This window comes from Passer domesticus, chromosome 5 (genome assembly GCF_036417665.1).
Source record: "Passer domesticus isolate bPasDom1 chromosome 5, bPasDom1.hap1, whole genome shotgun sequence".
Classification (NCBI taxonomy): domain Eukaryota; kingdom Metazoa; phylum Chordata; class Aves; order Passeriformes; family Passeridae; genus Passer; species Passer domesticus.
This window is the reverse complement of record NC_087478.1, coordinates 9,797,255-9,822,997: the sequence shown is the minus strand read 5'-3', so window position 1 is coordinate 9,822,997 and position 25,743 is coordinate 9,797,255. Positions and strand designations below refer to the sequence as shown.

At 39.5% G+C, this 25,743-nt stretch overlaps 1 protein-coding gene across 4 annotated transcripts in view; it reads left to right on the top strand.

Moving 5' to 3' along the window:
* The first annotated feature begins 17,637 nt into the window (after nucleotides 1–17,637).
* The window catches only part of GNAI1 (G protein subunit alpha i1), a 32,661-nt gene continuing 24,555 nt past the window's right edge, over nucleotides 17,638–25,743 (top strand). For 3 of the 4 annotated variants that reach the window (XM_064421899.1, XM_064421898.1, XM_064421897.1), the window contains exon 1: nucleotides 17,638–18,046. In XM_064421899.1, the coding sequence (XP_064277969.1) occupies nucleotides 17,929–18,046 (118 nt within the window). In that variant the 5' untranslated portion in view covers nucleotides 17,638–17,928. Of the gene's footprint in view, nucleotides 18,047–18,178; nucleotides 18,221–25,743 lie in introns of those variants that run through there. The other variant, XM_064421901.1, reaches the window with a different exon arrangement.

Below are 25,743 nucleotides of genomic sequence, written 5' to 3'. Positions count from 1 at the left end.
AAGATGTGAAGCCAGACCAGGTACCCAGAAAGTCAACTGGAAGGTAATAACTGCAGTCAGAGTTTTCCTTTCCCAACATTAAAATATTTCTGTTGATCAACAGTAAATAATACACTGTGGGCAGGAGCTCTATACAGGGCAGAAATATAGAAACAGAAAACAGATTAAACTTTTGTTATATTTAATTTTAATTGACAGAAGAACAATGTCAGGCATTTCTCCAGTATTTCATAATTAATTGAGAAGCAGAACTAATGAGGTTTTCTGGAATCAATAGTGGCAGTCGACAGCACCAGCCCCTTTTGGACATGTTTTCCGCACTAACCATGGTAACAGTGTTAAGTGTTTCATTAATGTGGACTCTATGTCACCTGCCATACTATGCATTATTTAATGACCTTTATCGGACATATAATTGCTATTTAAGATTAGCAGGTGATTTGTAAGATTGTTTGATTGTAGCCCTTGGAGTCAGCTGTCATACCAACCCAGCTTTATTCTGGTTTTAAGAGCACAGGAAGAAATGAACTGGCTAAATAGAGAGAGCAAGTGTTCACACAATGCTCAGACTGAAAACCCAAAGGGATTCCATAGTAATCTGATGTTCAGAGAATGTAATAATATAAATGACCTATTCAAAGGCATAGAAACAGCTGTAGAGTTTAGCAAAAGGTCCTATGATTCTCTGCTAGCTTCTCATTTTGAACACTAGATCAATCCCTGATGTTTTTCCCAGGTTGATTCAATGGCTTTATCAGCTTTTAGTGACAGCATTTGATTTCTACATCCTTTTCAAATTTTCAATACAAAATCAGAAGCTTTTTGTCAGACTTGGTTGTCATCCCTCGTTCCTTCTTTTCAGCTGTGACTGTTTATTTATTGAATTTATTCCACCTACCCTCCAGCTATTAGCTATATATTGTCTCCATAGCAATCCCTCTCTTCTTCTCAGCACAAAAGCAAAAGAAGAGGCCTGGTAATTGTGATTTGAGATGCAAGGTGTTATTTTAATGCTTTCAGCAGTGCAAACAGCAGGGAATATGGCACTTCTAACAGTTTTGGACATCATCACTGTGTGCATTATTTTTTTCCATATTCATGTTTCATCAACCATTTGTAAATTCTGATTTATCTTGACTGACTTTAACATTGACTTTGTTCACATTTTATAATCAATATAAATTTAATGATACTGTGCCCTAATCAGGCTGCTTTCCTCATGCAATTTTACATTTACACTATATGTCTTAAGAGGCCTTTACAGATTTCCCTTCCCATGGTGTGGGGGAAAATTGGTTAAATTCTCTAGATAACAGGTGAATAAGGACTCTTTCTTCCACAAGCCTTTGCTATATATTTTCAAATTTTTTGTGTGTTTTTTTACAACAAACCACTACTGTGAATATCAAGAAAGTTAACTTTCTCTCCACAGCTGATAATAATTAATATACATCTATTTCCTTGAATCCTTCACAACTCATCCTACACTTGTGAGAAAAAAATACATTTTTGTATGGGTATGCTAAGAACACCATCAAAGGGATTGGATGTTCTGTTTCTGCTTCATCCAAGGTTCTGTTTCCTTCGAAACAGTCTTTGTGTATCAACAGAAATGGCAACCTATATTTAGAGTCTACTACAAAGAACTGAGTAAAGTACACATTTACCATTGATTGCAATGTTGCTAGACAGGAGCTGGAACAGAAAAATGACATCTCTGTCACCAGGTGTTTTGTATTTTGTATTACTACTTATAGACTGAATTAAGTGTGGATGGTTCTTTGGAACACAGTGGGCTTTAGGCTCTGCCTTGGTTAGTTTCCTGTCTAGCATAAGCCTTGACTAAACTTTTTGTAACAACACCACACTAGGGGTGGACACTTTTACCTATAATAATATGGAGTGGAGCAGCAAAGTAAAAAAGGCTGGCAGAAAACAGATAAAAAAGTTATCTACATTTAATATGGAAAAATCAAGCTGAGCCCCCAAAGAGGTTAGTGAAGTATAACATTTTCAACTGTGGAGAACCACAGGGAAAATTTAAATGGAGTTTAATGACCCAAAGTGAGTTCAGGCAGCATTGTAATATCTCCTTTTGAGAAACACAGCAAAGGCTACTGTGTTATTAAACACTATACTTATAGAGATTAATTCATCCAAGTGAAATGAAAAGGATTAAATATTTATAAGTCTGTACTTTTGCTTTGACTTGAAGTAGATGACGGCCACTACTAAATACTCTGTGCAGCAAGAGCATTACCAGAAGTTCTCTGCAATTCTCTTCCTTATAAGTTAATGGGAATCAAGATAAAAGTCTAAATAAGATTTTCACATCATTTCTGTTGTAAAGCACTACAGTCCCCTTAATGTTGTTCCCATGCCTTTTGTAAATATCGCTTTTAGGCTTTTTTGTAGCTCCCTTTAGCTACTACAGACTGCAAAAAGGTCTCCCCAGAGACCTCTCTCCTCCAGTCTAAACCATCCCAACTCTCTCAGCCTGCCTCCATAGGAAAGGTGCTCCAGCCCTCTGAACACCTTTGTGTACTACTCCAGGCTTGCTCCAGCAGGTCCATGTCCTTTATATATGGAGACCTCAGACAAGGATCAGAACTCCAGGTGGGGTGTGACAAGAACAGAGCAAAGAGGCAGAATCCCTTCCCTTTCCCTGCTGCCCAAACTGCTTTGGATGCAGCCCAGGACACAACTGGCTTCCTGGGCTTCAAAAGCACATTGCTGGGTCATGTCAGGCCTGTCATGACCTCATCAACACCTTCTCCTCAGGACTGCTCTCAATTCATTTCTCATCCAGCCTGAATTTGTGCTTGTTATTGCCCTGACTCCACAGTGAAATGCAGAGATGATGCACTGCTTCAAAACAAAAACAGCCTCAAGACATTAATTTGTATCAAATTCAGGACAATCATATCGGTAAGAAGCACTGATTGACAACTCAAGCTACAAAGACATTTTGTATGAAACAAAATTTCTTCAGTGTTCAGTGTTGTTTTGAATCAAATTTAATTTTCACTTTCCTTACATTCAGTCTTTTGTATACTTGTTCCAGATTGACAGCGCATATCTTGCCTAAAAGCAATAGCAATCCAAACCAGCTAGCCTTGAACCAGAAGACTGCATGACAAGGAGTAAAGGCCTTTTTTTATGATTTAACATAAAACCCTTGCTTCTTGATAAAATCCACCACTCTAATTCAGTTTATACATATTAAAATCAGAAACCTAAAGGCAGATATGGAAATCTTGTTTTCACTGCAACTTATAATTCACTTCTTCACTACTATAAAGTAGTTTTGTGGCTAAAAGAAGGTTTAAGGACGGGGGAAATAGGCCAGAGTGACAAATAAAATATTGTCTTTAGTCACACAAAATCAAGATTCTAATACTTGCAGCACCAGTTTGTATAAACAAACCATTTAGCAGTCTCAGCTACAAAAAGGTTGCCATGTTGATGTGTTCTTACTTGATAGTCCATTACAGTATTTTGGAATACTTACTGGGCTACACTAAGAGCCAGCTATTCTCAATGAAGGAATGCCACCAAACTACAATTAATTTGAGATAATATTACAATTGCTTAATGCAAGTAACTAACAGTCTCATCCTGGAGGAGAAAGAGAGAATGCAAAGGAAGACCATAAATTGTCCTTCAGCATCAACAGATTTCAGGCTACAGTGAAAAAATAATAGCAGAAATATCAAAGAAGCTTGTGCTATAATTCCCCTGAAGAAAATGTATATATATATATATATATATATATATATATATATATACCTATAAGGCTTTTTATTGCAGCTTATTATATTTATATATTCATCTTTATATATAAATATATCTATATATCTATATCTGTGTATAAAGCCCTTGGCTTACACAGTACAAATTGCATACACTGAAACACCACAATTCTATGTAGTTTAAGACCTTATTTTCCCCACTGGGAGAAAACTCACACTGCTGCCATGTGGTGTTTACTGATGCAAGTGCAGTTTTTCAGATATTTTGTTGATATTTTTCTGTAAAATTACTGTTTAGGCATAAGAAAGAGCAAATAAGCATTAACTCAAAGTCCTAAGCATTTTTTTTTCCAGTGGAGAAAGCAGGAAGAAAAGCAGGGTTGGAAAAAAGATTTAGAAGTGAGCTAAATTATCTGGATTTGTGAATTCTGGAATTCAGTTCTGTAACTAAATCATGCTATGGCTATTTTAGAGTCACAGTAAAATCTCTCTAAATCAAGATATATGTGATTCATAGAGATCAATAGCAGATGTGATCACTCATCTGTAGCTTCACAAGCCATTTACAATATTTTACAGATGTTTTTGCAAACAGGTGTATCAAAGGTTGAAGACCTGCCAGATTTTTTATATTGAGCCTTTACCAGTCTTTCTACCAGTATTTAGATGTAAAACAACAAACAAATAAAATTTCAAAAGTTGGACTTAATGATCTTGGGGGTCTTTTCAGTCTTAATAACTCTATGATTCTAAATATTTCTAAATTTGGATATTATTAATTAGAAAATTGATCAGCATAACGAAAATGAAGAGTTTTTTGTCCTTTTTTCATTTCAACTTCGTCAAATGTGATTCTCATTTTACACAATGCTGAACATTTTGGAGTTGGCTGATCATGACCCATCTGCATTATGTAACTGTCAAAAGCCTGTCTTGGCTTTGGATAATGTTGAAAGCAAGTATTGTACACAGGGTCACTCTCCATTTTTATGTAATTTTCCAGAGAATGTCCTAGTTCACATTTAAATGACTCTACGATACAAAATTTCTCCCAGCATTCAATCAGCCTTTTGTCTTGCTCTGAATAGGTCCTATTAAAAAGCAGAAATGTATGAATAGAGATACCCCACTGCCTGCTTCAACCCACTGGAAGCTGTGACACACTGGTGAATAAACAATGTATACACATACATAAAGAGGAAGTTAAAATTAAAAAGTTTATTGTGAAAAAAAACATTTATGTTTGGGCTAGGCTGCTGTGGCCATGGTTCTATGATGCCTTTGTAGTTTCCCATCCCTGAAATCTGGCTTGTTTGCTGTCTTATGGCCTTAAATAGGGCACACCATGAGCATTCATTACTGCTTGTACTGTGGACAGTAGCAGAGGGTGTCCAGGTCACACAGACACTTTCAAACTGTGCTGAGAGGCCAGAGGAGCCAGGGACCCAGTTCTGCAGTGCAGCCGGGTATGGCAGCACTGCCCGGCCCTGAGAGCCCTCCTTGGAGAACAATAATGCAAAATGTTTTCCTTTCACAGCCCTGTTAGCTCAGAACTTGCCCTGCTCCTGCAATGCACAGTGTGGGGACTCCTGGTCAAAGCCAGTCACACTCACACCACAGATTGACCCATGATGGCACAACTGGAAAGCACTATCACTTCTCTCCCCATTGTCACATGTATTCAGTTGCATACATAATCCTGTTTAGATATCAGATGAGAGGCTGAGGATTTGGACTACTCTGCACAATATATCACTACCAAAGTGGGTCTTTGGCGCCAGCACCAACTTCCTTTTCCTGCTACTCTCCAAGATCTGAAACTAGTCAGTAAGAATCAAAACTCAGCAGCCAGATCCAGTAAATGGCTCAGTAAAGCTGCTGAATAGCCCTATACTGCATTATTATGTGCCCAGACTTCTTTTTTCCAGTGGCTTTTACATTATTTTTAATCAGTAACATAAATCAGGCTTTGAACTATATCTGCAAGGCCCAGCAGCCATTTGGCTAGCAATGAGCTAAAAGGGAGTTCAAAGGGACATCAAAGTTGCCAGGTATCTCCACCATGTTTCAGAATGAACTAAAAGGTTCCTTTCATTCAAATTACAGAATTCTGTACCACAGCTCTCTGTGGCAAGTCAAATATCTGTATTTTAACTAGGGGACAATCATGCCGCTTTGAGAATCTGCTTCACTTGGAGGATCCATCTTTTGCAAGATCATATTGAAGCAATTTCTAATCATATATTTGTTATGGTTTATTCCTAAATTATTTTACTTATTATTTATAGGCATACTGACATTAAGGAAGCATAAAAAGCAGATTATCTAGTTTAATATTCCATCTCTCACTGACCCTTAAATTATGTACGTGTCATTGAGAAATAAAGTTTCAGTGGTCTCCTCGGTGCCCTGCCGGGCATGAGGCAGCCACTTCATATCCATCCCTGCCTGTTCCTGGTTCCACTTGGACGTGTGGCACCTTCTGAGAGCCTGTCCAAGCTGCTACCAGACACAAGGCAGCCAGTTCCTTCTGGTGCTGCTCACATTCCTCATCCTTTTTATTAGAGAATTCTCCCTGGGCATTTTAATGACAATTTATACTGTAGACTTTCAATTTCCTCCTTTTTTTGGCGCATCCACATTAGTTCTCCAAGTAGTACTTCAATATTGGTCTCATTAAAACCTCAGGGAGAGACAAAAGTGCCTCTTCATACACTTACTCTTTGTTTAGTTATAGCAACAACTTTTACCCCCCCCTTCCCAAGGCCCTGCAGAACAAGAATTTTAGGATACTGCAAATAACTGCTTTAGCCTCATCATTACTTAATGTTTTGTTGGCCTGTGTGTCATGTGCACATTTTATCAGATATGGTATGATAACTAATTTGAAGTTATTGTACACCACATTGAACAGAACAGACATGAGTCCTGCTTTGTGCAGAACCCTTCTACAAATTCCATCCATCCATGAAAATCTGGACAAACTATTTACATGTATGCCACAAACAACAAAAATACAAACCTATATAAAGACACAGAACTTCATATACATTTTAAAAATCTGCCAGCTCACTTCTCTGCAATCCCTCTAAGGTCTGAATCATGGAAAAAGCATTTTGCTGCATTTGAAGTCTGAGTGTCATGGAATATTTAGTCAAAACCTTAGACATTTTCATCACAAAAGTAAAAAGATTCAATTTTGGAAAACAAAATCCAGTAAAATATTGGTTGGAATTGATGTTATTCCTAACTTTTACTTCATAAAGAAGTTAACTGTGTATCTGTTTTCTGTTATTTTTGGTCAGACTGACCTACCCACTGTAGCAGGGGATATCTTAACAGCACTATTGCAATGTTATTACCATAATTTTTTAAAAAATATTTTTTCTATATGTATAATCTCATTGCTGCTTTTATAATTGATAATACAATAACATCAGATCTGGTTTTGGAGGAACAGATGCTTGTAGAGACCTATTCTTTATACATTAATTGAAAATACTTCAGAAATGGAAAAGAAATAGAATAGCCTAAACTCATGCCAACTTTGCCTAGCAAAACTAAGAGTTGAGCTACGACTTACTTTTATTTTGCTCCAATATATGAAGAATGCATAGGTCAGTAGGGGAGAAGGCTTATTTATTATGAAGGAAGCCTATCAAATAAGTCAGTTTAGAACTTCTGAAAATGATTTGAGGGTTGGGGGGAGATTGCAAGGTGGGTGTTGGGGGTTGTTTGTGGTTTGATTGTTTTGAATTTTTTGGTAAAAATGCAGTTTTATGGATTCCAAATTCTTTTGCTCACTTCCTACACTACTGATTTGCTTTCACTCTAAGACTGTTCTGGGGGAAAACTGCCCATTGCTTACAGGTCTGTTGGGAAACCAGAGCTCTGCTCCAGCCCTTGGCTCCAGGAAGGCTGCTGTGAGCTGGGGGAACTGAAACCTGAGAACTGCAGCTATTCATTGACAGAACCACCCTTATCCATCATCAGAGGAACCAGTGAGACCTGCACAGCTGTCTCAGCCAGCCAGTTTCAGACCCCACAAGGGATGAGTGGGACTGTGAGCCCCTGGGCCAATGGGTTCTTGTCCGTAGCCCACCTGCGACAGCCTCGGGCAGCACAGCTCGGCACTCACACCACAGAGCGCCTGCCACGATGGCACTGAGCCCTCCTCCTTCTCTCCAAGGCTCCCTGTCCTGCAGATGACAAACCATCCTGAGTGCCAGCTTGGATCTCCAGCTGTGACCAGCTCGGGATTACTGTCTCTCTACTCGAACACTCAGCTCCAGCTGGAGCTCACTGCTTGTCTGGTTCCCTCAGTTTGCCTCTGACTTCTCTGACCTCAGCTGCAATACTGTGCTTTTTTAACATGCCCCAGATCTTCCTTCTGGTCATAATTCTTGTTTGCAGCTTGGTCCTACTAATTTAGGGGATAGTTGGATGCCTGACTTCCCTGACTCTAATTTCATTTTAAGCTTTTTTTAGCCAGTGAAGCACCTTGTGAACAACTTTGTGCTGCTGATCTGGACTGCTTATCCTTGGACAGAGTGTCTGTCAAAGCTCTCATAGTCAGGGCAGTGGTCATTCTGCACACAGCATCAGCATTCTGCAGTAACAAACAGTACTCAGCCTTTCCTGTTTAAATTCCTGATAGTTCTTTCTCATCTAAAAACATTTCCTGTTTTTGTTCCCTTAGATAGTTTTATCAATACATAGTTTTCTTAATCTGGGTTCTGCAAATTCTTGCAGCAGAGGCTCACAACTCAGTTTTATAGTTCTGGTCAGCCAGGGAATATCTAGATCTTCCAAATATCCCTCGTGAGAGAAGCCTGAAAACAGCATCTATTTTCTTGGGAATGAATCCTAGATGTACTAGCCAGAACTCAACATGATGGAGTAAACTGTGTAGAGTAGTTTGCCAGATTATTCAGTCAGGTGATCTTGTGATAGACAGGAAGAATTATTTTTTCACACTAGAGAGAACAATCTATTTTGTTACAATCTATTTTATTTTTAGCTTCTTTTACCACTGTCTCCAACATTGTGTAATGCAAAGCTACGAGGTCTTACGGATATTGATGACAGAGATTTTCTTTCCTTACAGTAGACCTGGGATTTGGTATTAATAATGTTGACGGTGTTTAGCTAATGCATTTTATTTATATTTTTAATAATAATATTTTTAAGACAAAAAATTTGTGAGCATATTTTCATGGCTTTTTACAAGTAGATGTCATGACTGTTTCACATGTTGTTTTTATAAAAAAAACACTGCTTATGTTTCTTGATTTTATTTTGTTCATGCAATTGATTGAACAAACTTTACTCAAGAAAAGAAAACCTTCTTTCAGGATCCTCCTCTGGCACATGTAGGTTTTTTGGTGTGGTGGAGGGGTGAGATTTAAACAGATAAACAGAGTACTCCAAGGCAAAACTGCTTAGCTTTCAAAGTAAATATCACATTCAAAATGTAATTTATAACACCAGGCACCATTAGACATAATGCATTATTCAGCTGAATACCATAATAGTATCCAACTCACAATAAAAATTAAAAATTAATAACTTTGTAACCATTGATTTTCTGTACTCTGCATAGATATGAGAAAAGTAAACTATAGTCTACTTGAGGAAAAAAAGTAACAGCCCATAATTTCTACAAGCTTTAAGGACACTGGACATGTAAAGGAACAACAGAATGAAAAACATTACCCAGGCAACTTCTACTAATTTATATAAAAGCAAAGCAAATGCCAAAACAAACAAAGGGCCACTGGAATATAACCAAATATGTGCTGGGTTTATGTGTTCCTGTTTGCAAGACAAAGGAAGTAACATTCAAAACCACTATTTCCTGCAATAAGCCTCATACCTGCTTTGCTCTGAGAAATTATTACTTTCAGATAAATAAACAAGACATAACCAGTCTTGTCACTGCATTAGAGAATACCCTGAATATTTATCTAGGTCTTTCTGATGACATCAAGTGTTCTGCCTTTTTTTAGGCCATTTAAGGAGAATTAAATGAGAAAATTACTCAGTCAACAAAACCACAACATTTTGAATGGAAATAAACTTAGATGTTCCTGTTTCAAGTTCTAAACTTGAATTACATCTTCCTACCAAATAACTTAGGATCAGATTTTTGACAAAAAGTATAGTAATCTTTTTTATTCACCCAGTAAAAACAACGCTTTTGCAACACAGTCAGCATAATTTTAACTACAAAACAATTTTGAGAGATGCTGAAGAGTCTGGCTGTAGATCAGGAATGCACTTAAACACATGTGTAACTTGAAGCACTTGAGCAGCTCCAAAAGAGAAATTCTGGCTGTATTTACATACAGTAATTTACATAAAGTAATAGTAATAGTCACATTTCCATTGACTCCAGTGTACCCAGAACCACAAACTTCATTACTTCTAATAAAGTGCTTAAAACTAAGGCTTGTTGGTTTATTTAGATTAACTGGTGGAGCTAAGGAAAAAAAGATTTGGGGTACACAAGCCTTTCTTCAAAAGCTGCAGAATTCAGAGCTAATTACAAGCTGAGAGTAAAAGAATGTATAGGTGTCAGTGTAACTCTGGATTGAATCTGGGACCTGGTATGACTGAGAATGAAGAGAAACATTTTGAAGATTCAGCAAACATGCAAACACAAAACCACAGCAAAGGCCTTCCTTCAGACCTGCTTCGTGCCTCTGCTTCACAACAATCACAGAAGAAGGCAGGCAGTTTTAGCACTTCGTTTCTTCTTCATCTTTTGTAATCAGGAGATTCTTTCAGAGTTATAAAACAAAAATCTCGAGGTCTAGTATTAGAGTCTCTGTCATTGTGCCTAGGGAGAAGGACAAACCCACTCTGACAAACATTTCAAAGTTATTTTACTTGGTATTTTTAGATCAGTACTCACAGTTGTTCAGCATTCTAAAATGGAAAGACTACTGCCATAGCCCACACATAAAGAGTTGCAAAAATAAAAAGGACTATGGATTAAAAAAGTACTTCTCATTTCCACATAAATATTGTTCAACTTTCATTTGAAACAAAACAAACAATATTTATTGGATAACATGGTCAAAATATACTCCTTTCAATCAATTAACTCACTTTACCTACAAATTATTTTAAAACTGCAATTATTGAAAAACTCTCTGAATTTCTGTAGTAATCAGTCCTGTTCTTTGGTTTGTTGATATGCTTTGACAGTAAAATCATTGCTGGATTTATACTATATTTATAACTGGACTTAAATGCTTGTATTAATACATTATAGAATTAATTTATCATAATAATTAATATTTTCATATGCAGTAAAAGAAAACAAACTATTCAAGGTATCTACTGATATGAGCTACCTTTCAGAGCATGTGTGAAGACACTTAGATATTCTGACAGTCAAAAAGTTGCTGTATTGTCTGTTATGTTATGCTTATATGAGATAAAAATTGACCATTCCTGCAGCAATTTTCCTGAATATCTCATTTAGTGTAACATCTTATGCAGTTGTTTCCTTTACTGTACTGTTATGAATTTGAATATATACATTATTGTAAAGTCATTTAAAAAGACACCAATTTGTGAAGACCTAGCATTGTAACAGGAAATATTATCTTGGTTGATAGTTTTGGTTATATATGCTGATGTTTACTTCCTACAATTCAAAATTGATACAGGCACTATAAAAAAAAGATTTTACAGGAATTAAATTATTTCCACTTTATCATTTTAATTTTTGCTGGTGTGCAATTGTGCATGAATGTACCTATTTATGTATCTAATTTTAATTAACATGCAATAAAATTTACAAATATAACATTTAGTGTTTCAGTGCTGTTTCACAATAACAGGGAAATAATTTCAATTTACTAATAAGACAAAGGAACAAAACATAACATAACCACCTGGATCACATCCCAAAAAGCCATGTATTTCATAATATTACAGGTTTAATTTTTTGTGGTTTAATTTATATATAATCCATTTCTGCTATAGATATACTAAAGACATTATATCTTGAAATTCTATTTCTGGATTTTGTGCTGGCCTCTTAGCACTATGGAAACAAATGTCTATCACTGTGTGTGTGTCTCTCTTTCTCTCATAGATTAATACAATCTTCATTAATAAAGTGCTCAATTTTTCAATGAGTTTTTTCTTTGTTTATTTATACTATGAAGTCTGTACTATGATTAGTTCATTTGCAGGTCAGAGGTAGAACAGACAGTAGGTTATGTAGTTTCTTCTGCTATAACTACTCAGAATTAAATCTAACATGGTAACGTTTCAAAACCATGCTGACTGCACAAAAAAAAAATCTCCTTTGCTGAACATTTACTTCTGGTTCTATCATATTCTAGAAGAGGACCTATCTGCAGTGTTTTGAACATTGAAATCATCAACTTAGATACTTGCACAACTCATTGGAAACCTGTTCTCTTGGAAAGATTAACATGAAAGGAATGAAATGTCAAATTCCCCTCTTCCCCATTGCTCAGCCTTCTCCTAGCAAAACACACACTGTCCACCTCCAAGGACCTCTGGATTACACAGTGTGCATACACAAAGCCAATTTTCTTCCCACATTGCTGTAATTACACTGCCTTCATTAAAATTAACAGAATTCTCACTGTTTATTTCAAGGCAACAGTGAGCACTAGGATGTGCACAGCACTCACTGGCACACACAGCACACGTCTCCTCTCCCTGCCAACAGCACCTCCCGCACACCTTGGAATCTCCCAGGGTGCTGACAATAATTATTTGCATCCATATTAACAAGCACTATAGGTGTTAGCATGCTACCGAGCTGCAGCTTAATCAATTCAGTATTGCTCATCTTCAGTGTTGGGAAATTTTAAAGCCAAACTTGTTTTGTGGTTCCAAGAAAAATGTCATTTTGAATGAAGCGTGTAAAATCTCTTAGTCAGAAAGGCCCTTCACAGAGGTGTTGCCTGAGCTCTGCCCTGTCATTAGTGACATTGCTGAACAGGGACATTATCCTAGCTAATTAATATCTAAAGCATCCACTAGCCATTAGTTAATCACAGTAACGTGAGAGAAGAATCAGCGTTGTGTATGCATACAGTGTAATCCAGAGGATCTCGAAGGTGGACTGCAAGCACTTTGCCAGAAGACTTAGCAATGGGGAATTTTGACATTTAATTCACATGGAGGCTTTGTATTTACTCTGTTTCATTATTTTTTCACCTGTTTAAGTTTCAAATGGTGTAACAGAGCTGCTGTTTCAGATTCAGAAAGCCAGCCATGTCCTGGCAGCATCTGGAGCACCGTGGGCAGCAGGTCAGGAGGGGATTCTGCCCCACTGTGAGCACTGCATCCAGGTCTGGGGTCCCCAGCACAGGAACACCAATGGACCTGTTGGATCAACTTCAGAGGAGGCATACCAAGTTGATTGGATAGATGGAACACTGCTCCTACCAGGAAAGGTTGAGAACTCGGTTTGTTCAGCCTGGAAAAGAGAAGGCTTTGGGGTGAGCTCATTGTGGCCTTTCAGTACCTGAAGGGAGCCTACAAGGGGCAAGAGAGGGACTTTGCTCAAGAGCATCCAGTGACAGGACAAGGGTGAAGGATTCCAACTGACAGAGAGCAGGTTTAGATCAGACATCAAGAAGAAATTCTTTACTGTGAGGGTGGTGAAGCACTGGAACATGTGCAGGGAAGCTGTGGATGTCCCATCCCTGGAAGTGTTCAAGGTCAGGCTGGATGGGGCTTTGAGCAGCCTGGTCTAGTGGAAGGTGTCCCTGCCCATGGCAGCAGGGTTGGAAAGAGCAGTATGGAAGAAGATAGCTTGCATCTACTTAGGGAACATTTTATTTTCTTAGCACAAAAGGAAATTAAATAACTTAAGTAAAAAATATTGTAGTTCAGGTATTGAGACATAATTATGCATATAGTTACATGCTTTATTCAGGAAGTATTTTACCTTGCTGTATTTACTTTTTTTAAGGCAGAAATTCAAATTCTTGCCCATTTTATTTCTTTTCTAATAACTTTATTTCTTTTGTATTCAATTTGTCACATATCTTTTTGTACTGTGTTTGGTTAAAGACAAGAGCAAATACAATGACTAAATCAGATAATTTAAATTAAAATCTGAAAAGCAGCAAAATAGAAGGCTGAAGGCTGATTATTATCCCCATAAAACACTGTGCATTCCATACCAAACACAAGAAATTTATCTATTAAGCCCATGCAGCAAGCAGCTAAAGATAATCTTACAGAAAAATGAGCCCAGGAGCTGGTGATGCAGACTCAAAAGGAGGTCATATCAAACAACAGCTATTTGTTGTTAAACCAAGCAAAACAACAAAATCTCTGAAATAATCACCTCTCAGGAATGAGGCCATGAAACACACAGCTCCTGAGCAATCTCCCAACTTGTCAAATGAAGGTAAAAGCTGCACAGTTCTAACTGCAGGGATGAAACACATTGTCTCACATAAGCACACTGCTGTGAGGCAATGCTAATCAATGAGTTAGAGCTTACACATTCCCTATGTTTTGGAATAAAACATAGGGACCATTGGTGTACTGTCCAAATACAGACTACATTTATCTGCTTAACTACAGTTTCTTTCACTAGCTAGTAGATTATTTTATCTTAGAAGAAAATACTTTCAGACATCAGGTACAGATCTGTGGTAGCTCCAGGTAGTGATTCAGGGCTACACTGCTCCACAGCACCAGGTAAGACATTATTTGTTATAAAGCATTTCACTGACAACCTTTGCTCTGAATATTGAGAGTTTCCTGGCCACAACACAGTTAGCACAATCATTCCTCAGCCCTCTTGGGCACTGTAAAAAGAGTTTCTGCTGTTCCATGATCCTCAGAGCTGCTATGTATGTGAAGTAACTAGAATACAGTAATTTATCCCCTGCACCATTATTGCACAACTAGAACTAAACAACTGACATTGCTGAACACTGTTGAAAAGAACTCATCATTTCAAAGAAGACTGCATAAGGAAATAATATTGGTAAACCTGTGCCATGTAGTACTTTCACTTCTGAAAAATTAAAAATCAATACCAATTGGCTTCAAATTTTAAAGGAAATCATGTTAGAATGCTCAGGAGTTGCCCTGTTTTTTTGTAATATTGTCCATGTACAACTAGGTACAATTTATCCACAGGGTTGTAATAGGAAAAGGTAGTAGAAAAGTACTAATTATAAAATAAAGAGGGCTTGGGTTAAATAGAACTAAGAAGTCAATCTTTATTTTTAAGTCTAAGCTATATGTGCAAAAGAGGACATACTATCCAGTTCTGTTTTCCAGATACAGGGTGATAAAAAGAAAAGGAACTTGGGTCTGTTTCATGTTTTTTGCCTGTGAATGTAGTGACAGTGTTAAAGGGGAAAAAGGACAGAGAGAACACCCTAACAAATACTCCTGGTCAAAAGTATAGAAACGTGTGCTCTATGCATGTGATTAAATGAAACAAAATCCATGCAAAGTTGAGGTGTCCTACTTGCGGTATCTCCATTTCTGTAACATCTGCCACTCTTATTATCACATTATTTCCACCTACCATAATCTGTTTACTACTTTCTTATCCCTTAATCTGTACTTTCACTTACAAATACCCTAACCACGTGTTGTTTATCTCAGAAATCATTCTTTATCCTTGATTTCCAAATGAGGAAAGTATCCCTAAGCTTATTAATTTTCATCTCCACTAACTCTGTTCTCTGCTGAGGAGCAGTTGATATTGCTCCCTCTACCACAGGAAAGGCCAGGAACCCTAAAACAAGACTAGGCTTCCATTTGTGAGATGAACTGCTTTGTAAAAGCTTTTATCCCATGCAGTACCAGGGTGGAAGTCTGCCCAAGAAAACACAAAATGGACTAGACTAAGCACCTGAACAACTCAGGAGGGCAGAGAAGCAACGAACACCTCTCAGGTGCCCCGGCATTCTCCATAGCAGTAGGACAAAGAAGATGGCCAAATAAAATGTCTCAGAAGTCTTATAAAGTCTTGAGAACTGATGTACTTTGGGGTTTCTTTAAGAAAGAATTCTATAATCATCCTTTGCTAGGACTGAGAGCATGCCTACGAATCAGAGGATGTGAAAAAATATTTAAGTTGTAGTTTGAACGTTATCTGCTTCATTTTTTATACCATTACTTATGGTTTATTCATTGTCAGCATCCAAAGTCCCCTGCAAAGAAGAAAAAACAACACATCCAATAAAAATAGAACATCTGATACACTTTTCCATTGAGTATTACAGGAAAAAAGCTTTTTAATTTGCTAAGTATGGTAATAGCTGAGTCTGACTTAAAGTCTTTGCACTGTAATGCTAAAACACCTTCTGTTCTGTAAAATGCTGCTCTTTTTGAGCTCATTCTGGGGGCAGAAATTATTGAGATTCTATAGAAACAAAAAATCCTAAGGACTCACTGGAAAGATGAATCTTAATTTAACAGATTTGCCTTGTAGACTTTTGTGCCTTATGTTTTGCTGAGATTCATGAAGTTTTATCGGTTGTGCACAGCTCTAGCCATGAATTTCAGTGAAATCACAGCTTCACCCTATCAGTGCTCACCACACGGGGCTGTGGGTCCCAGTCACACCGCAGCTCAGCTGGATTATCCCGAGGTCCCTTCAACCCCGTTTGTTCTGCGATCCTATTATCGGGTAACGGGATCTTTCTTTTGCAATCCAAGCAGCGCAACATGTGCGTGGTGGGGAAAGACTTGTAAACATTGCACGGTTTCCTTCGGGGTTTTATAACAAAGAGCAAAACAAGTCATAGAACAACATCTGACAGGTCACAGATGTGCAGACAGACCCACGCCTGGGCTCTGAGACAGGGCAGAGAATCACAGTGGGTCAGACTGAACGGGAACACAGCGGGGAACATGTTCCAAGCTCCCTGCTCCAGCAGGGTCATCCCAGAGCACAAGGCCCATGGGACTGCATCAAACGGCTCTGGAGCATCTCCAGCGGGGAAGGCTCACAGCCTCTCTGGGCATCCTGTTCCAGGGCTCGGTCACTGCTCAGGGAAGCTCTCCCTCACGTTCAGGCAGAACTATGTGTTTCCGATTTCCCTCTCACCTCTCGTCCACCGGGAACAGCCCTGCTCCATCCTCCTGGCACCCCCTCCCCCATTAAAATACTTATATACCTGCATGAAGGAAGGTGCATCAGAAAAGAGAGCGGGATGAGCGGCTTTGAGCCGTGAGGTGGGACGGCTCGTTTGGCTTTGGGCTTGTGGGGTAAAGCACTGCTGACCGACCAGCGCAGGCAAGAGCCCGGCTACTGCCCGTCCCGAGGGCCGACTGCCAGCACCCAGCGCCAAAGGGGCTGCACCCCGAGGCGATTCCCTGAATCCCGGCAGCGGGAACAGCGGGACAGACGGACAGGGCGGGAGGGGACGATGAGCTCCGCTCATGCACCCCCCCCGGGGTACCCAGTGGCACAGCCCAGCCCGGCGCTCCCCCGCCCCGCCAAGCAATGGAACCTCCCGCGCGCCAGCCGTTTAAATTCGAGCCCCTCCCCGGCCAGTGCCCGGGGCTCGCGCGCGGGGGCGTTACGGGCCGCGCCGCTTCCAGCCCCGTTCGCGTTGCGCTCCCGCTGTGCCGCCAATTCCAGCCCCATTCACGTCCTGCTCCCGCCGTGCCGCCACTTCCAGCCCCGCTCCCTTTCCGCTCCCCCCATCCCGCCCCCCGCCCCAAAACGCCTGGCTGCCGCCGTGCGCACGCGCGGCCGCGCCCGCCGCTCTTGCCGCCGTGCACGCGCGCCCCTCCCCTCTCCCCTCGCGGCGTGGGCGGTGCGCGCGCGGTCGCGCGCCTCCGGCGGGGCGGGGGCGGTGCCGCGCGCGCAGCAGCCTCAGGGCCGGCGGCGGGAGCGGCGGCCCCGGTGCGAGGCCTCGGTCCGCCCGTCCGCAGCCCCGCTGTCGCCGCTCCGCGCTCCCCCGGCCGAGCCTCCCCACGCCCCTGCCGCTCGCTGCCTCCCCTCTTGGCCGTGAGCCGAGCCCGGCGCGCGGTACCCGCGACGCCGCTGCGCCCCAGGTGAGGGAGCGGGGGAAGGAGAGAGCGAGCGGGCAGCACTCGCTCCCCCTCCCTCCTCAGCGCCTCCCCGCCGCCGAGCCCCGCCGCTCCCTGCTTCAGTTCTCCCGGCGGAGCCAAACAGCCCCTTCCCAAGATGGGCTGCACGCTGAGCGCCGAGGACAAGGCGGCGGTGGAGAGGAGCAAGATGATCGACAGGAACCTGCGGGAGGACGGCGAGAAGGCGGCCAGGGAGGTCAAGCTGCTCCTTTTAGGTAAGGGATGCCGTGAGGGGAGGCTCCTCCTGAGGCAGCCGCTCTCCGAAGCTCCCTCGCTTACCGAGGGTATAGTTTTATAGGAGCCCTCCGGGCTGGGCGGGGGGCGGTGCTGCCCTCGGGGCCCCGCAGAAGTTGCGGGGTCGCGGGAGGCGCTGCAGCCTCTCGGAGCAGGTGGGCGCTTGAAGGATTCGAGGCAGCGCCCGGGGAAGCGGCACGGCGTGGGCTGTCCGGGCCCTGACTTCCATGGGAAAGGGATAACGCCTGGAACTTTTAACCTGGATTCTCTGTTCTTCTGTAGAAAGGAAGGAAAGGTTACACTGGGGGGATATCTACTCTTAATGTTTCTTGTATAGCCGAACAACTCCTAAACTGTTGCTACGCGAGTAAAGTATAGAAAAGTGTCAAAAGAACAAAAGGCGAAGCATCATTTAACTTTTGGGCGGTTTTTTCTTTTTGTTGTTTTTTTTTTTTTAACTTTGTGGACGTTGCATGTTTCTGGGATCTTACAACGGGAAATACCACCTTGATGGAGCTACTACATGTGTAATGTAATGACTTACAGCGTGCCTTTGTGTGTTCTTCGGTTTTGCTCACAAGTACTTGAAGCTCGCCTTTTTGTGTGTTTTAAGATATCCTTGTGTGTAAAGATAAGGTTATTTTAAAAATTACAAGAAAAAAGGAAGTGAGAATTTTAATTGGAGTACACTTGTTCAGGGCTAAAACTGCTGTAGGCTGGGGACAGCTGAGTGCTGCAAGATTTGCATTGAATTAATGTTGTAGGAAGTTTCGCTGTATATTCTGTATAGCTAAGGCAGACTGGATCTAATAGCGAGTTAAAATAGCTGTTGAGTTGCATCTTCCCTCTCAGAGGTGACGTTTCAGGCAAACTTTAAATGACGCACAATATCTCACTCCCCTTGTCACTGATTTTGCTCTCCTGTAGTGCTCTATTCACTGCAAACGTAGCAGACCCTTAAATAACTTTCCTTTGCTAAATTCTAAGATGGCTCCAGAAAGGGACAAAAGACTGAGCAAATTTTATTGTAGATGAAGAAATTAAACAAACCTAGAATGGGAAAAACAAAGATCCTAAAATTATTTTCTAGATTTAAAATTTAACTTGTGAGATAAGCCAGAAACAAAAGCTGGAATTGTTCTCTGGGAAATGGAAGTGCAAGCTTATTGGTGGAAACCTAAATCTGTTAGGTTTTGGGCTGGTACTGTGCCTAGTCCTGAACACCTTTGGAATCCTCATATTGTTGTTTGGAAAGGTTTTCCTGTATGTGATAATAGCAGTAGTGCAGATATTACTGCCTTTTTAAAAAGTGGCAAGGCAACACTTTGTAGCATCTGGAAAGGCATTTGAAATTACTTTTCAATTTTTTGCTGTTCTGTGTGGAACTGTGTAGTGCTTGTAATTTGGTACTTGTTTTCCTATTTTTCATCATAATTCTTGGATACAGATGATGTCTGTTTAAAGATACTTTAAATTTAAGAACGGATTTTGTCACTATTTTATTGCTCTTGTGTACCAAGTCCTATGTTATGAGCTTAAATTTTATAAATTCTGTTTCTAAGGCTGGGAAGTCTTTCTTCTGGGCACTGGTGAGATCTAAGAACATGGAACAAATGGTCAAATACGTGTGGGTTCTCAGGGTGTTCTGAGCAGCCACTCTCTTGGGTTAGCATTTCCCTCTCCCCTGCTGAAAAGAGGTGTGAGGCTGGCAGCCTGGCTTCTCCTGGGACCAGTGCTGGGATGGCTCTTCAGACAGTGATTACCTGAATGTTCAGTGAACTCTGGATGAGGTTTTGTGCATACACCCATGAATGCATGTATGTATTTCACGTGTTTTGGAATGAAAGCTTTAGCCCTTCCTTGCAAGTTTGTCAGGTGTCTTGAATGTGATGTGAATGCTTTATCTGGTGGCAAAAGTATTTGAAATTATTTCCACTAGAGTCACTTTCTTCTCACCACTCACTTTCCCAATTGCGTGTTCAGCCCACATGTCATAGTTTATCATCTACTTGGTGGTACTCCTCCATCTATTTAAGGGTTTGTTCTGCTGGAAAGATACTGAAATAAAAGGAAAAGTAAAAATTGTGGTCTGCTGCCAGGAAAATGCAATGTGTGAGTGGCATCTGACACCTTGTTTATGTAGAAAAAGGCCATGTAGGTGTACACCTATTATTATTTATTATAATTATAATTGACCCATTAAATTGGATTTATTCCAGCATATATAAAAATTTTATTTTTGCATGGTGATTAGAGAATCCTACTGAAGTTTGAGCTAAAATGCTCAATTGAGGGAAGATGTGTTCATAAAATCAATTGATTTCTGGACTGGAAATTAATTTATTCCATCATATGCTTTTCTATTTTTTTATCTAAAACAGGACATTGCAGGGATTTAGTTGAGAGATGTGACATTGCTGTACCTGAACCATCACTGTGAACAATATCAGTGATCCATGTTAGATATACATTTTGTTTTCCTCTCTAGGAATAAATAGATATATTTAATCTGCCCAAAATACTATTGAACTGGATTGTCTAAGTTGTCATATCTGTAAATTGGTTCATCACTTCATAAAATTTTGAATGCAGGCATTAGGAATAAAAATACTGGATTCTAAGCATTATCCATGTATAGCTATTTTCATCTTGTAATTCTGTGCACTTCGATGTGCTATCCCAACAGCAGGAGAGCCTTTCCTGGAAAATTTCTGAGAACCATCGTTCTTAGAACTAAGCTGAATTTGATCTTGTAGTTGGTAAGCCAGATGGAAAATGCATGTTTATACATGGGGTTTGATGATTTTATCTTCTAAAACCATTGCATAAACAAGCTTATTTACTTTAATACTATTTTCAATCATTGTGTAACTTAAGTTTCATGAGAACGGAACAAAAAATATAAGTGCAATATAGTATATTGGCCAACACTAAAAGTTCAATATACAAAAGTATATACTTTTTTGTTGAGCAGTTTATTTGTGACAAGTTGGCAGTTATTAAACTTCTGTATCCTAATTTAAGTAATATTTTCTTATATTTTCTATTTTTTTAACAGATATATACTTAGTGTAAGATTTTTGAAAAGCAGTTTTTATTTTGGCTGCCTTCCAGGCAGAGAAAGTAGTAGATCCAAGTTGTTTTTTTTCTTCCATGGTTCCTCATCTTAACTTTTATTATTCAACAAATAAAAATTCTAGTGAAGCTTGAATGAATGTAATTCTGCTTATGTTGGGAGGTGGTGATTCTGAGTGACCAGTCTGTGGGCTGCATGAATAGACATGTGATCCTGGTCAGGTGTGCATCCCCAAGCACATTTCTGTTGAATTAGCCAGAGCACATAAGACTGAATTTATGCCAGCTGCAGGAGAACAGGCAGTACCTCATTTAGTAGAATGCCTTCTGGTATGAGGTTAAACTCATCAGGTTTTATGAATACATTCAAATTGGCACTATGACTTTATAGGATTAGCACTTTGTCTTTTGAATTACCACATCCTTCACCTAGCATAGCAAATTTGGTGTTAATGTTCTTTGTATCTTGGATGAAAAAGATAATGGATGTGTCCTAAACATTCTTTAGGAACAGCTCCTGGGATCCAGGAAGTCGCAGGCCATGCGTTTGACAGCTGTCATTGTGTGTCTCCTTTCTGGATAATCACAGTTGTAGATGGAAGTTCAGTGGATACCTTCGTCCTCATGACTAACAGAGGCACTTTTCTGTTCCTGAATAGATCCTTGTGATTCATACTGGAATGTGTGCATGTCATGTTCTTAAAGATAAGTGACATTTAGCAGGCAGTGCTGCATTTAATCTTTTCCATTGCAGCTTCCTGTTCCTTAAGATGGTAACTAGAACAATTCTATTTAATTGTTTTTCTAGTTCTTCACATCTCGGGCATCTTTTTCTGTCTGCTTTTCTTTTGTTCCAGACCTGCATCTTTCTGTCTGCTCAGCCAAACTGATTCCTGCTGCATACTCATCTTTTCACCAGCATCATCCTTACAGTGCTTGGCAGTACCTGGCTTCTTCCAGACCCCGTTGCACATTGGACTGAAAAAAAATATGTTTATGCTGCTTGTACCATTACTTCCCTTGCCGTTCCTCCAGAATATTCTGTTTCTCCACGCTTGCAGACAAGAAAGACTTTAGAAGTCTGAACTTGAGAGCTCACAAAAAAGCCTTTTTCTCACAAACAAGTGTGGCACATTTCAGAGTTGTTGACCTTATCTTCATAAATTATGCCAGCCTGGTCTAAAACATTTCTACCAAACTATTTCCTGTCGTGCCTTCAGAGACAACTATCTACAGATGCTTACGAAGTTCACCTCTTATTTAAAAGCTGATTTCTGATACCTAAAAGAAGTGTTTAATATTTGAGTTTGGCTGTTTGCTTGTTGGTCTTGTCTGTGTTAGTGTGAACACCCCTGACCCCCAATCCTGCCTGTCTCCTTAGATTTAGCAGGAGTTCTGAACTAGGAGCTCTCTTGCATTTTAATATGGTACAGTTGGACTCTGCCAATCAGGATGTTACTTATGTGGAGTGACTAGATTCTCATAGTGTAATAATCCCCTTGCTTTTGTGAGAGGAGACTCAGGGGTGTGCAGAAAGCACACCCATTTAGTTATGGGTGTGTTTGTACTACTGCAGTGTGAGTTCTTTTAGGGCTGGCTCCATCTATTTGAGTGGTGGTGTAACAGTTCACAGCATCATAGTATCGGTCTTTAATGTGTGTGTAGGCTTCAGTACAAATTGTCTTTAGTGATTTCAGGTCTTCTGCTGCATTATTATATTCTTTTTGGAAGTTACTTTATAAAATCACTATTTATGATTATATAATGATTTTAGTTCTTTAGCATTTTTAAGACAAAATTTACTTCAGTACCATTTGTTTTAGAAAGGGTTAAAGAGAAACTATGCATTGTGTGCTATCTTGTGATACCAGTAGCAGTGACTTTTATAAAATCACTTGCTTTTATAAAATCTTGATTAAAAAGTCTAGTTATGTATACATAAAAATTAGTTGCATTGTACCAGGTATTAAGGATTTTTTTAATGTTTTAAGAGTTAGAAAACATTTTAAGCTTGAGCAATGTTTTTTTTCAACTTTTCATTCAGAAACAGTGTAAAGCTGCTGCTGTGTTCTTTCTGAATTGGAGGCTCTAGTAAGGTACTTTCTGGTAAGCTGTCCACTCCCAGCAGCTGTGGTACCCCAGCACCACTCATAAATTTTCTAATAAACTAGGATGTAATTAGTGTTTTACTTTCTTCTACAGCACAGTTTATTGTATCATCATTGTTATATATGACGGCTTATTTTCTTTAATGTATTACATTACCAAAGTTGTTGTGGATTTCAGCTAGCCTCCTTTTGTGAAGTTATTTTTAACTCACATCAGAACTAGACTTTACAGTGTAGCTCCCTGCACAGTTGTGTTGGCACAACTTGAACTTGGGGCTTTGTGCTATAGTTAGGCTGTAGTGATTTATATGCTCATATTGCCAAAGTGGGTTGTTCTTTTGCTGCCACATTTTACCCTTTAGTTGTTTTTTCCTCTGAGAAGGAATAATTGAGTAGCCAGCATGCCCTAAAGTCTGGCTAAATAATTTGAAACCAAGCCATGAGTCTGGCTCAGAGGGCATAAAACTCTGAAGTCAGTTTTGCTGTCTAGCTGATGGATGTCTGCAGTGTTTCCTGTAACATGCTATCTGGTAAATGTTGTGGTACAGCAAAACTGGATGTAGAAAATAGGTATTTAAGATGTTCTGTTAAATGTGAGGGTGTTGTTTTGAGTTTTTGGGTTTTTTTGCCATGGAAACACTGAAATAAAGATCTTAACTGACTTGATAATTAGCTATTAAAAATTTGCGTGTTTTTTTCCCAAGATTTGTATAGGAGAACTTACTAATATAAACTTCTGATTCTCAATCTTAGTCGTTGTCCAGCTTTTACCTAGGTTTGCTTTTCCCCTTGTTTGCTCAGTGCCCTACTGTTACCTCAGGCTTTGTGCAAATTACACAATTATTCTGTAAATGGAACTCGGTTGGGCTTTACCTGAGAGATTCTGTATCCACAGAGTACTGAAGTTGGTAAGGTATATAAAATAGTTGGAAAAACCAGAACTTTGGATTTTTCTCACTCAAAACTTTTCACTCTTATAAGTCCAGTTTTTTTAAGTGGCTTAACTTAATGACATTTCTGGGTGGAAGGATAACTGAGATTTTGAAATTAGACTATTAGGACAAAAATAAACTGGTTTTGCTGGGACACTTGTGTACCAGGACTGTATGCTTCTGCAAGAAGAGATCTGAACTCTTCTTAATGCTAAATATTTTGTTCTCCTTGAGCATTAAGTAGGAGCAGACAAGACAAAATAAGATTTCTTGGCAAGGATGGGAAGTAAAGGAATGATTTTGTAGACTAATTGCCCATATTTGTGACTGCTTATAGTCCTTTACAGTACAGGTGTAAGAAGTATTAGGGTTCGGGATTTGGAAGATGCTTCCCATCATCACAGCTTTGCCCTTAGAGCTGTGGAGCCGGTTTCAAGGTGTCTGGAGTTATCTGTAGCTTAAAGTTTATGGGCCTAAGTATCACCTCGAGTCACAGATACCCATCTGCACCAATCCTCAATTTGAAAGTGACCTGTTGAGGTTAGATTTTTGACTTGGTTTCTTTTTGGTTCAATTGCTGACTACCCCTTCCTTTGAAACGTATTTCTGCACTATTTTTAAAAATTACTTTAGTTATAATTCTTTCAGGATCTTGGCTATGGGGCTAATTGACATAAAGCAATTAAGAACCAATTCTTTTAATAAGAGACCTGTTAAATATGTGATAAGCAAGTAAATTGATTTTCTGGCTTTGGTAATTGAAGGTATTGATGCTTTAAATAAGACCACCTTTGGTATGTTTTGGTAACAACCTGATAATCAAGTTGCTGTGTTGACTTACAGGTGTATGCTTACATGGGTACTCAGTGTTTATATTTACCAATACATGTAAACTTCAATAGTGTATGTCCCTGTAAAATTAATAATGAAATTAGAAAATTGTGGTTGTGAAGCAACTTATTTAAAGGAATCAACACCATTCACTGTGGACTGGACCTCATTATGTTTTCAAATACTCTAATTAGAAATGTAGCGTTGCCTTTGTAGTGAGTAATATACTTAGCAAAAGTACCTGATAAAATCTTTAGTGAAATATAACAATATCTGGGCAACCAGAATGGACGGGAAGTCTTTACAATCATTGCTCTAAGCAGATTGTTTTTATAGAAGTAATCGATGTACTGTAATGAAAATTCCTGTTGAAACTGTGAAGTGGGTTTATAATTAATAGTCTAGAATTTAATATGACCTGTTTCTTGAATTGAAAGCAGTGGTGCAATCAAATGGCTACCTGTAACCCCATCTTCCTTTTGCAAAGTTGATAAAATAACTTCTTGCATGCGACTTTGGGTTTTTTACATGGACAAAGCTGTTGTAGTTGTTTGAATCATGTTACAAGTTTTTTATTGGTCACTGTTATAAGGACATTCTGAATCTCTGGGGGTTTTTAATAGTTTCCAATAAAACTGAAGAGGTTCTTGCCTACTTTCTAAATCTGTACTGGAATGCTGGAAATAAGCAGGATGTTGTCTTAGAAGCAGCAGAGCTGTTATAGAAGCTCTG